A 12,941-nucleotide genomic window follows, 5' to 3' on the forward strand; every position below is an offset into this window, starting at 1 on the left:
GTGCGCCCCGCCCCCTCCCTCTGCCGTCGGGGGGCGGCAGGGAAGCCCCGGGAAGGGGCCCCCGCGTGGTGGGGGAGGGGGCTCCCCGCGCTTCCAGCTCCTGTGCGGAGGGAGGCCGGAAGTCGTCTCGATCGCGGTGTCTTCACTGCTGCTCGCCCCCCAGATTCCAGCCCCTGCCCGCGGAATCGTCCACACCGCGGCCGAGGGAAACACGGATTGGGACTTTTGAGTTCGTTTACTCCAGTGGCCCTACTGGGGGCTTTTGGGGATCCGTGAAGTTCACGGACTCAATGCCCTTCCCCTTTCCACGTAACCTCAAAGTTTTACCCAAGTGAAAAAAAAAAAGGGGGGGGGCGCCTGGGTGGCTCAGTCGGTTAATCGTCCGACTTTTGCTTAGGTCATGATCTCACGGTTCGGGGGTTCGAGCCCCGCGTCGGGCTCTGTGCTGACTGCCAGCTCAGAGCCTGGAGCCTGTTTCAGATTCTGTGCCTCCTTCTCTCTCTGACCCTCCCCTGCTCATGCTGTCTCTCTCTCTCAGAAATAAATAAAACATTAAAAAAAAAAAAGTTTTACCCAACTGACTTGTGCCCACCAGGTTTAGAAAGCCCGATCTGGAATGACCCCCAGGAAACTGAGGGCGGTGTTTTGAGGCTGCTTCCTGCCTCTGGTCTTCCTTCCTTTACATCCGGCTCCCCAAAGCGGGGCGGGGGGCACACTTTCCTCCTAACGTTGGTGTGGACTGTGAGGGGGTGGGCAGCCGTTTGGGGGTGGAGAAGGCAAGTGCAGTCAGTCACCTTCAGAACAACAGAAGGCATCCTCGCCAAGGCTGGCCACTGGGGGAGGGGTGCCTTTGGCTTTAAGGCCAAAGTGACCTTGGTAGGAGAGTTGCTTCAACTCACCTTTCTTATTGCCAGTGCTTACTTACTAGGCTGTAGTATCTATGGATTCATGGGAAGTTGTTGAGCTTCACATGTGAGTCGAAAGCGGCTGTAGGCCAGGAATTGGGCGGACCGACTCCTTCACCTGCACCTCTGATCCAGAGTTCTCTGTTTTCCTAGGTCTACCTGTACCCTTTCCCATGATATCCACACACCTGTTAACATCCAAGTTCTGAAAAACCATGGGCTTTTTGGCCTCAATGAGGCCCAGCTTCGGATCCTGCTTTTGCAAAATGACCCATGCCTTTTACCAGAGGTGAGTTACCAAGAATTCATCCTCATACCGAATGCTCGATGAAAGATGTCAGGGGAGACATCAAAAGTTGGGTCGCAGAGGACAGATAGATGGGTGGAGGTTATGGTGCAGTGCTGACCTTTATGCAGTCTCCTGTGAATTTACCAGGCTTTGATCCACAAGGAGTGACAGACATGTGTGGTAAAGAAATAACGAAAACGGCTACTAGTTTATTTTATTTTAATTTTTTTTTGAGAGAGAGATAGCAAGTGGGAGAGTGCAGAGAGAGAGGGGGAGATGGAGAATCCCAGCTCTTTGGTGTTTGAGAGATCTCAGACTCACAAACTCCATAAGCTCATGACCTGAGCTGAAACCAAGAATTGTAGGTTTAACCACCTGAGCCACCCAGGCGCTCCTGGCTACTAGGTTTTTGATTGCTTACTGAATGCTAAGTGATTCAAATATCTTAGCTCATTAATGACCTGTCCCCATTTTATAGGTGAGGAAACACTAACTATATTAACTTGCTCAAAGTCACATAGTTTATAGCAGATTGGAATTTATGTCTGTCTATAAAGCCTGGGTTTTGTGAATTGCCTGTTTATGCTTTTGCTTATTTTTCTATTGAGGCATTTGTTTTCCTTCTAATTTATAAGATCTTATTTTTTAAAAAATTAAAAAATGTTTTATTATTTATTTTTGAGAAAGAGAGAGGCAGAGCAGAGTGGGGAGGGGCAGAGAGAGAGGGAGACAAAGAATCTGAAGCAGCTCCAGGCTCTGAGCTGTCTGCAGAGCCAGACGTGGGGCTTGAACTCATGAACCATGAAATCATGACCTGAGCCAAAGTCGGACACTTAACTGACTGAGCCATCCAGGCACCCCAGATGTCATTTTTTAAAAAAGTTTATTTATTTGTGGGGGAGCACATAAGTGGAGGAAATGCAGAGAGAGAGAGAGAGAGGGAGGGAGGTAGGGAGTGAGAGAGAGAGAGAGAGAGAGAGAGAGGATCCCAAGCAGGCTCCATGCTTTTAGTGCAGAGCCCAACTCAGAGCTTAAACTCATGAAACTATGAGGTCATGACCTGAGCCCCAGTCAAGAGTCAGACATTTAACCAAGTGAACCACCCAGGCGCCCCTGTAAGATGTCTGTAACGATACAAGTCCCTTTTTGTGGCCACGTTTGTTGAAAGTGTTCCCCCCCATTTACTTTCTTGGGGCTTTAGATACCAATTGTAATTGCTCTGAAGTGATTTAGTTCCAAGCGTTTAACAAGCGCCTATTAGAACTGCTCTCATGGCGAAATTAGCGTATTATACCTGTTGAGCCACACACGAAGACTTTTTAAAAACAAAATAGTTGGAACCCCAAAGAAAATATTATGAGAGCCCACCAGTGAAAAGTAGAATTTTCCGCTCTAGCACACCGACGCCATCGTGGACACTCAAGTTGCCAGAAGAGGGGTGGGGGGTGGGGAGAAGGGAGGATGCTGGGAAACCGGAGGGTAGTTCGGGACTGTGGTGCCCTGTTAACGCTAAGGTATTTCGGGGCCGAGAAGGGAAGGAAGTCCCCAGGCTCCGATGGCAAAGGCTGCCCTCAAGGCAGTAGAATCTGTACATGGAAGGCAGCCCTGGAGGCAGCCTTACGCGCCACCCACTTCATCCTTGGCATCCACCTCCTCTCTCACTTCTTCGGGCCTTGAAGCCAGACTTGGACAGTCATGGTTATAAGCCAGATGCATTCCAAGCGTGTTGCCAGAAGGACCCCGAGAGACACAGCTGTTGGCAGGAAGGGAGAGGAGAGCGGCAGCAGCCGGGTCCAGTCCTTCTCTCAGAGACAAGGGGCGGTGACACTTCTAGTGACCTGTTAGTTTTTTACGATGTTGTTTGACTTCCAGAAGTTCAAGTTGGTTACATTGTTTAACTTATTGAGCCGGTTTCTGTATGGCTTCTGCCTGCTGTGCTGGGCCCAGCTTCATCTTGTCACACCGACACCTGCACAGCTTTGTGAGCAGCCCGTGGGCCTTAGGACAGGAGCCCAGCCCCGCTCCTGTCACCCAGCACTGCAGGTGTGTATCCTGTGGCACACGGCGTGGCCACTTAGGTAGCGGGGACCGTGGACAGGCACACGGAGGAGTCGGGAGTGGTGCCTCACATCTCTCGTATGGAAACGCCTCTGACCCTCTGACCGCTTTCCACCTCTCTCCTGAAGACACAGTACGTAGTAACATACACCACGTGTTGTGAGCTTGTGGTTATAATGATAAATATGTTCGGTCTTCATCCGCATTCCTGACATGGAGCTTCTAGAGCCCTTGGAATCTCGTACGTGCTGAGAACTCTAAGGTGGCTTTTGTTTGCGATTTTTGGAAAACCCCTAGGGAGCCTCAGGGCAGGAACTGGTTGTCAGGAGAACCAATCTCCTGGTTGTAACTTTTTCTTAACACTTTTTTTTTTTAAAGTTTATTTATTTATTTTGAGAGAGAGAGAGACTGTGTGAACAAGGGAGGGAGAGAGAGGGTCCCAAGCAGGCTCCACGCTGTCAGCGCGGAGCTCCACCCCGCAAACTGAGATCACGACCTGAGCTGAGACCAAGCCAAGACCACCCAGGCTCCCCTTCCCCACCCCTCCCACCTCCTGGGAGGGCAGAGGGCTAGGCGTGGAGTTCATAAACCAGTGGCCTGTGATTGAATCGATCATGCCAATGTTATGAAGCTTCCGTAAAAAGCCAAAAGGACAGACATACAGAGAGCGTCCAGGCTGGTGAGCACATGGGGGTTTGGGAGAGGGGGGCCCAGGAGAGGGTTTGGAAGCTCCACACCTTTTCTCCCCTTACCTTTCCACAGCCATCTCTTCTACCTGCGCGTGCCTGAGTTATATCCTTTTATAATAAACTGGTCATCTGGGTTCTGTGAGCTGTTCTGGCACATTAACCAGAGGAGGGTGTGGTGAGGGCCTTTATAACAGTTCAGGAAGCAGCAGATGGGCATTTGAAGTGGGACAGCCTCGTGGGACTGAGCCCTTAACCTGTGGGATCTGACACTACCTCCAGGTAATATTAGGATGGAGTTAAAATCCGTGGGTCACCTGGTCATTGTCCTCTGAGAATTACTTGGTGATGTTGAAAGAAACACACATTGGAAATATGTACAATGTGATACTGATACATTTGAAAACTTCAATGAAGTAGACACATTTCTAGAAAAAATATAGCTCATCAAAACTGTTCCCAGGCACCTGGGTGGCTCAGTCAGTCGAGCATCTGACTCTTGGTTTCCGCATAGGTCATGATCTCACAGTTTGTGGGTTCAAGCCCCGCATCAGGCTCTTCACTGACAGTGTGGAGCCTGCTTGGGACTCTCTCTCTCGCTCCCTCTCTCTCTGCTCCTCTCGTGCTCACTCTCTCTTTCTCTCAAAAATAATAAATAAAATAAACATTAAAAAAAACTGTTTCAAGAAAATACAGAAAGCCAGATAGTGTTTATTTTTGAACAACAAAAGCATTAAGATACAACATTTAAGGGTGCCTGCGTGGCTCAGTCAGTTAAGTGACTGACTTGATTTTGGCTCAGGTCGTGATCTCAGTTTGTGAGATTGAGCTCTGAGTTGGGCTCTGCACAGCGTGGAACCTACTTGGGACTCTTTCTCTCCCTCTCTCTCTGTCCCACCCCCCCAAATAAATAAACATTTTTTTAAAAAAAGAAAAAAATTTAAACCCCACAAAACCACAGTATTAGTTAAAAAGTCTTCTACAAGAAAATATTAGGCTCATACAGTTTTATTGTTGAATCTATCAAATCTTTAAGGAATAGATTATTTTTATTTGGGGGTTGGGGTTAGGATCTCTTTTTCTTGATCTCCCGTACATTCTCGAACCAGTATCATACTGTTTTATTAAGGTAGTTTCTATTTTAATATATGATGGTCCAAGTCCCATTGTACTTCTTTTCAAAAGTGTTTCCTCGGGGCGCCCGGCTAGCTCAGTCGGTGGGGCATGTGACTCTTGGTCTCAGGGTTGTGAGTTCGAGCCCCACGTTGGGTATAGAGATTACTTAAAAATAAAATCGTAAAAAAAAAAAAAGAAATTCTGTTTCTCTTATCAGTTGCCTTAAATGGCAGTGACAACAAATGTGTCAGGTGTTGCTTCATTGCTGTTGTAGGTGTGTTTACTGTACAACAAAGGGGAAGCACTGTACGGCTACTGCAACATGAAGGAGAAATGCAACAAGTTTCACGTGTGCAAGTCCTTTGTCAGAGGGGAGTGCAGGCTTCAGAAATGCAAACGGTCCCATCAGCTCATTCACGCCGCATCCCTGAAGCTGCTGCAGGACCAAGGACTGAGTATCCCAAGTGTCGTTAATTTTCAGATCATCTCTGCCTACAAGCACATGAAGCTGCACAAGATGCTTGAGAACCAAGGTGAGAATATCAGAGAGAGAGCACTATCAACGCATAGTTTTGACCAGAAAGTGAGTCTGGGAGGATAGCCCCTCATATTGTTAAATTTTGCTCTATCCTTGGGGAGGACCACCACTATTTTCTGATGGAGAATTGAGGTTCTTTTTCTTTTTTTGAAGTTTGTTTATTTATTTATTTAAATGTTTTTATTTATTTCTGAGAGAGAGACAGACAGCATGAGCAGGGGAGGGTCAGAGAGAGAGAGACACACACACACACACACACACAGAATCTGAAACAGGCTCCAGGTTCCGAGCTAGCTGTCAGCACAGAGCCTGACGCGGGGCTCGATCCCACGAGCTGTGAGATTAGGACCTGAGCCGAAGTCGGACGCTTAACTGACTGAGCCACCCAGGTGCCCCTAAAGTTTATTTCTGAGAGAGACAGAGACAGTATGAGCAGGGGAGGGTCATAGAGAGAGAATCCCAAGCATGTACTGTCAGCACAGAGCCTGATGCAGGGCTCGAACTCAAGAAACATTGAGATGATGACCTGAGATGAAACCCAAGAGTCAGACGCTTAACCGTGTGAGTCACCCAGGTGCCCCTAGAGCTATGGTTCTAACTAAAGGAAGGAAGGGACAGAGTTTACTTTCTGCGCTGCCAGCTAATAGCATCTGCCCAAGGGTTTGAATAGTGTATCTTCTTGCTAAGCTGGGGGCCAGGAAGTAGGTAAAACTGTCCTAACAGCTTTGTTAGGAAGAAAGAGGAAGGAGGTGGGCCAATCGACTAGAGAGGGAAAGAAAACATAGGAATGGATTCCTTTGTTAAATTTGAATTAAAAGTGTTTTCTTTTTATTTCTTTACTTTTACTGAGTTCGTAAACATACAGCGTTCTATTAGTTTCAGATGTACAAAATGATTGGATATTCGTATACACAGCAGAATGATCACAGCAAGTGTAGGTAATATCTGTCATCATACATAGCTACAGAGTTTGTTTTCTTGTGATGAGAACTTTTGAGAAAGTTTTTTTTCGTTGTTAAGAAATTTTAACCATATTACAGAAAAATTTCGAAAATAGAGAGTAGAGAAATAAATTGCATATGATTCCACTCACTTTGTTCACAATCATTGTTACCATTTATTTTGCACGTCCTTCTTTCCTGTTACTATACAAAGAGCTGTCTAGTTGTGGTCAAAAGATGCATTAGTTTCTTAAATTTTCACTTTATTCAGCATCATAAATATTTTCCCATGTTGCTGCATTGTCTATCTTTTTTTTTAGGGTCTACAAAGTGTGGTTTGGTGTACTTTTAATTACAATGCATTTGGGCTACTTATTCTGTTAGATTTGTTTATAGCTGAAAATCAGTTTCAGTGGGTGGTAGGCTTAGGAGAATTGTTGATGGGAAAACTAAATCAGCAGAGTCTCCAAGCTATTGATACGGAGTTTTCTTTTCTTTTCCTTCTTTTTAAAAAATATTTATTTATTATTAAAAATTTTTTTGGTAACATTTATTTATATTTGAGAGACAGAGCATGAGTGGGGGAGGAGCAGAGAGAGAGGGAGACGTAGAATCTGAAGCGGGATCCAGGCTCTGAGCCATCAGTACAGAGCCCGATGAGGGGCTCAGACTCAACTGTGAGATCATGACCTGAGCTGAAGTTGGATGCTTAACTGACTGAGCCACCCGAGCACCCCTTAAATGTTTACTTATTTTTGAGAGCAAGAGAGAGATGGGGGGAGGGGCAGAAAGAGAGGGAAACAGTGGATCTGAAGCAGGCTCCATGCTGACAGCTGCTCAATAGATTGAGTCACCAGGGCACTTCTTGATAACAGAGCTTTCTTCTGTTGGGATGGTAGCGGCTGACTCCCTGAGCGGGTAGTGTCAGAGGTAGTGTCAGAGGCTGTCTAGGGAAGCCTGAATGATGGCGACGATCTTCTATCCCAGGTACAGGGCCTGTCATCACCTTCCTCTGGTCTTCTTCAGTGGGTCTCTCCTAACTACCAAATAGTGATTTTCTGCTGTGTGTGTGTGTGTGTGTGTGTGTATGTGTGTGTGTGTGTGTGTGTGTAAAATAAAGGTGGAAGACACAAATTCTCCAAATCCAGAGTAGTGTCAGGACGTTTGTCTGAGATCTGATTAGCCGGGCCGATGCTCCCAATGAAATTAAGTGGAAAACAATAAAAGGGGTGTCCCAGGAAAGCTCATCTCTTTTTTCTTCTTTTTAGAGAATGCAGCTTCTTCTGCTGAGCGTGCACAGGGTCTTGAGAAACCAGGAGGGCGCGTTGCCGGCGCTGCGGAGGCCAGTCCTCGGGTTCCTGGCCCCCCTCAGTCAGCCAAGAAGCCACACACAGGGAAACCTTAAAGGACATCAGTGAAATAAGAGGCGTGTCCTACTGGCAAGTCTGAAAACAAAGCTTCTGTTGAGCTTGATTTGTAAGTTCATTCATTTCATCAGTTTTCAATCACGGTCGTAGTAGTACCTACCTCACAAGGTGTTATACAATTAAAGAGGACGGAATAGGGGACAGCGTCTGGTTGGGAGGTGGGGAGGGTGGCTGGGGATGCGGCTGGACATTGAGCAGGCAGAGAGGGCGGACATGAGTATGGTTGGGGTCGGTCCAGCACGCACTGTGAAGTTGGCACTTTCTGCCCGACGTCCCCGAGAGCTCTCCCCACCAGCGGGAGCTCCGAAAGGACCGGGTTCTGCTGACTTGCTCTGTGCCCCACCCAGTGCTCTTCCTACGCGCCCATCTACACAGTTTATGTAGTGGTAGTTATAGAATATGTGTACTTTGTACTCTAGTTTTTTCTTAACGTTTCATAAGCATCTTTCCCTATTCGCATTTTATCACGTATGATCATTTTGATGCACGGATACACTAATAGATGATCACTTACTGAACTATTCCCCTTATTCTGGGATATTTGAGTTCTTTCTAACAAATTTTTAATAGGACTTTAAAATCCTCCCCAGATTGAGTTTTTAAATTTCTTCTTTTGCTTAGTCTTGTAGGTGCTAAAGGATACTGTCTTTTGGTTTGCCTTTCTTTAAGTATATCCAAGTGAGTATTTTTCTGTGTATGTTTTCCGTATGTCTTATTTTGTGCATTTTGTATTTGCCCTTCAATTCCTGGGGCCCTCCTCTGCACTAATATGGCATGGCCTTTAATGAGGTTCCTCAATTTTCACTTAAGGAGATCAGTTGTACCCGTGCTCATATGATATCCAACTCTGTGGATCCGTCCTCAGCCAGTACCACAGGGTTTATAACTTTTGAGTGCTCACCAAAGATTTCTACCTCACTCTATCTCCATTTCTTATTAAATTTGTTTGCCAAAGCCCCATTGGTATCGTTTAAACGGTATGTTGTTCATCTGTTCCTCGAAGTTGTATCCATTCTTTCTGTGGATCTGGAGGGACCATCAGAAACCTATATACCTCACCCATTTCATGTGGACTTTATCTCCCTTCTCCCTGCCACCCCCTCCCCCAGCTTTCTGCATCCAGTTACACGTAGATGTTTGGTTCTTGGTTTCATTGAGGGGTACCACAGAGAAGCAGCATTATGAGACCTCCTGGGTTTCTTATTGTGGTATCCCCAGATGTCAGTGTGTAAAGTTTTGTTTGTTCTTAAGTTTAACTTTCCTGCGATAACAACATTTGAGAAGTAGGAACAAGGTAGTGAGTTTTTCATAAAGCTCAATTAGTATGGTTTAGAAGCATGTTTTGTCATGAAATGCTGTCTTCTCTATTGGGGAAGGTGTGCAAAAACATCCTTTTCAAAGTGAGAAATTGCTGTGTGTTCTCCTAATGGATCGTAAGAGTCATGCGGTTAACCTTTTTACCATGGTTGTCTGCAACAGTCTTTCTGAAAGCCTTTCTGTTCTGCGTACCTTGTTTCCTTTTTCCTAGTTCTGATTTTTCCTGGTGCTCTTTTTTTTACAAAATTATTTTTACATTTTGTTATTATTTACATTTTATCCTTTTACTATGGGTATTTTTGCTCTAAGCCATCTAAAAGTCTTTTTTTTTTTTTAATTTTTCAATTACATTTGTTGAGCCATCTTAAGTCCTTAATGGCAAGTGTACAGTATAAATGTATATCCTGTACGTTAAGAGACTTGGTGGACTTTTACAGTATTGTGTTTTTTTCATACATCTTCTAGTTATGCTTTTATGTGCCGTTATTAGCCCTTTGTAATCTCTGTTACAATATTTTATGGATAGTAAATACATAGGGAATGTATAATATTCCCTTTAAAGCTTAGTTCTGTTAGTATTCATTCTGCAAAAATATTTTACATAATTATACTTGACCCTCATTTCCAGCTCATGATTCAGCTGTTGGAAAGTTATTATATGAGAATTGGAGATAAGTTTTCCTTGGTCATTTATCAGGGCACATGAGGGGAAGCTGTACCTGCATAGGCTCCACAAATTCAACATAACCCAGGTTAAATAGTAACTTTCCTACAGACTCATTCCTCCTTTGGTTTCTTTATTTTGGAGTGTCATCACCTAGTGACAAACCAAAACCCTGCGAATGGTCCTCATACTCGTCTTTCTCCTGGTCCCTTGTGTCAGACTTGTTACCCAGTGCTGGAGATTAGTTTCCCTTCAGAACTCTCAATTTCTTTCTTTCTTTTTTTTTTAAATTTTTTTTTCAGTGTTTTATTTATTTGTAGGAGAGAGAGACAGCGTGAGCAGGGGAGGGTCAGAGAGAGAGGGAGACACAGAATCTGAAACAGGCTCCAGGCTCTGAGCTAGCTGAGAGCACAGAGCCCGATGCAGGGCTCGAACCCACGAACTGCAAGATCCTGACCTAAGCGAAAGTCAGACGCTTAACCGACTAAGCCACCCAGGTGCCCCCAGAACTTTCAATTTCTTATTCTTCTCTGCCCCTTTCTTTCCATCCCCGCCCCACTGCCTTGTGTCCCGTCGTCATCAGCTCTTGCATCAATCCCACAGATGTAGGACTCATTGGTTTTCCAGTTCTGTCTTGTGAGAGTATTTTTATAGAAGCTGCTCGGTGGCTCCCTGCTTTCCTTCAATGATGGCAGTCCCATTTTAATTTTTCATACAATAGGCTTTTGTGGATTTCACTGATCTCCTTATATCACCCTCTACCCACCTCACCACCCCCAAGCCTTCCACCTTGTGCCCGGTTGGTCTTTTGAAATGCAGATCTAATCACATGCTGTCTTCTACCATAACCTTCATTGGTCCCCACAGTGCAAGGGAGGAGTCATAAACTCAAATGCCTTCTTGGATGAGAAAGGTGACCTAAAAGGATGATGTGAGCTGGCTGTAAGAGAAATGGGGGGAGAGAGGAAGTGTCATAGCAAGTTGCCCCGTCTGAGTGGGGTACCTGCTTCTCGCACCCATGTGGGCATGTGGGCCCAATCTGTTCATGTTGTCCAACTAGTTGAAAGAAACCAGATCCATATTTTATGATAAAGTTTCAGGTTTTTAAATATTGGCCTTTGATTGAATTTTGAAAATGCAGACCAATATTGTGTGTACTGACCTACTTGCAATTTTTGGACTATGCCATTTTATTTTACGACTCTCTGTGTTTGTAAAGGATGTTCCCGGTTAAGTGCAGATCCTTCCCTCTTCCTGCCTCGGCAACCCGGCAAAACCAGATTCTTTAAAATGCTAGGTTAGTCTTTCCTGACCTCAAGAGAGGCAGTTCTCTTAGCGTTCTTTAAGTTCATGCATAGCACTTCCTTTGCAGGGCTTTCTGCTCTTACTCCCTAGCTTTGAGCAAAAACAAAACTGTAATTTCTTGGTTTTGGACACTTGGCAGTTAAGAAATATTTTTTTAGGGGCTCCTGGGTGGCTCAGTCGGTTAAGCGTCCAACTTTGGCTCAGGTCATGATCTCCTGGTTCGTGGGTTCTAGCCCCACGTCGGGCTCTGTGCTGACAGCTAGCTCAGAGCCTGGAGCCTGTTTCCGATTCTGTATCTCCCTCCCTCTCTCACGCTGTCTCTCTCTCTCTCTCTCTCTCTGTCTCTCAGAAATAAATAAAACATTAAAAAAATATTTTTAAATCATATCTTTGTGTTTGAATCCATGGAATCAGTATGACATTGGTCTTCATTGTTCTTTTTTGTCTCCACGTATCTATTTTTAATTTTCAAAAGGTCTTTTTGTTCCCTAAGGAATGTGTTATTGAACATAAACATCTTTTTGGTGCTTTATTTGGAATCATCATGGTCTAAAATGAACTGTTTAAGACTTATGCTCATGATACTGATTCCTCCCATCAAAGAATTAAGTCGCTTCCTCACCTATGGGTTCATTGATTTCTCTCGTGATTTGGTTTTATCTAGGCCTTATATATCCTTTATTACATTAATTTTGTCTTAGCTAAATACATCTGTATTGCTACTCAGTATGGGAATCCATATCATTAGAATGCTATTAATTTTAAAAATTTTTGTCTTTTGTTGAATTATCTTTGTTCTAACAGTGTTAGGTGGCCTTTTCTTTTCTTCCAAATATAAAACCATAGCTGCAAAAGTATTTGTCTTTTCTTATCTATTTCTATTTTGTTTTGTGTTAAATAAAATTGTGTTAAAATATAAATTTTGATATTCATTAAATATGAAGTTTATTGTTGGCTTTAAACAAATGTTCTCTATTTAATAAGGGAAATTTCATTTATTGTTAAAGTTTTTAGTAAGAATTGGTATCTTTGTATAATCACATAATTTTTACCATTTAACCACCTAATATGATTATATTACTGGTTTTACTATATTAAAACCTCCTGAAATTCTGAGTAACTCTACTTAGTTATGGTATATGTTCCTTTAATGTATTTCTTTTCACTGCTTGGTAATTTTAATTATAATTATATACATCTATACATTCATAAATAAAATTCATTTATATTTTATATGTGTATGTAGTAATTTCCTTTTTATTTTTATTGCTGTATGCTCAAAGTATACATTTTATTCTAAGTGCTGTTATGAGTTTTAGAAATTGATTCAGAATGTCATTAATATTTAAAAAAAATTTTTTCCCAGCCTTATTGAGATATTATTGACATATAACATTGTATAAGTTTAAGGTATATAAGGTGATGATTTGATACATGAATATAATTGTGAAATGATTACCACACTAAGGTTACTTACACCCATCACCTCATATTCATTATTATTTTTAAATTAATGTATTACTCTATCATTAAATTTCTCTATTCTTATTTAGGAATATTTTTCCAAGAGATTTATTAGAAAATATAGTATTATTTTATAGTGGAAATTTGGGAGAATACAGGAATGTATTCAGAAGGAAGTAATAATCACCTATAATACCATTGTGTACTACTGTTCTAAGTTCCTTAGATATA

The 12,941-nt window shown here is 43.4% G+C and overlaps 1 protein-coding gene across 1 annotated transcript in view; it reads left to right on the forward strand.

Moving 5' to 3' along the window:
* ZC3HAV1L (ZC3HAV1 like) overlaps nucleotides 1-12,401 on the forward strand; it is a 20,521-nt gene extending 8,120 nt beyond the window's left edge. Inside the window, exons 5-7 of the mRNA XM_077781080.1 lie at nucleotides 1,059-1,194; nucleotides 5,329-5,587; nucleotides 7,802-12,401. Coding sequence (XP_077637206.1) covers nucleotides 1,059-1,194; nucleotides 5,329-5,587; nucleotides 7,802-7,938 — 532 coding nt within the window. The 3' untranslated portion in view covers nucleotides 7,939-12,401. The remainder of the gene's footprint in view (nucleotides 1-1,058; nucleotides 1,195-5,328; nucleotides 5,588-7,801) is intronic.
* The last annotated feature ends 540 nt before the right edge of the window (nucleotides 12,402-12,941 follow it).

Source organism: Crocuta crocuta, unplaced genomic scaffold (assembly GCF_008692635.1).
Source record: "Crocuta crocuta isolate KB4526 unplaced genomic scaffold, BGI_CrCroc_1.0 scaffold228, whole genome shotgun sequence".
NCBI classification, from domain to species: Eukaryota; Metazoa; Chordata; class Mammalia; order Carnivora; family Hyaenidae; genus Crocuta; species Crocuta crocuta.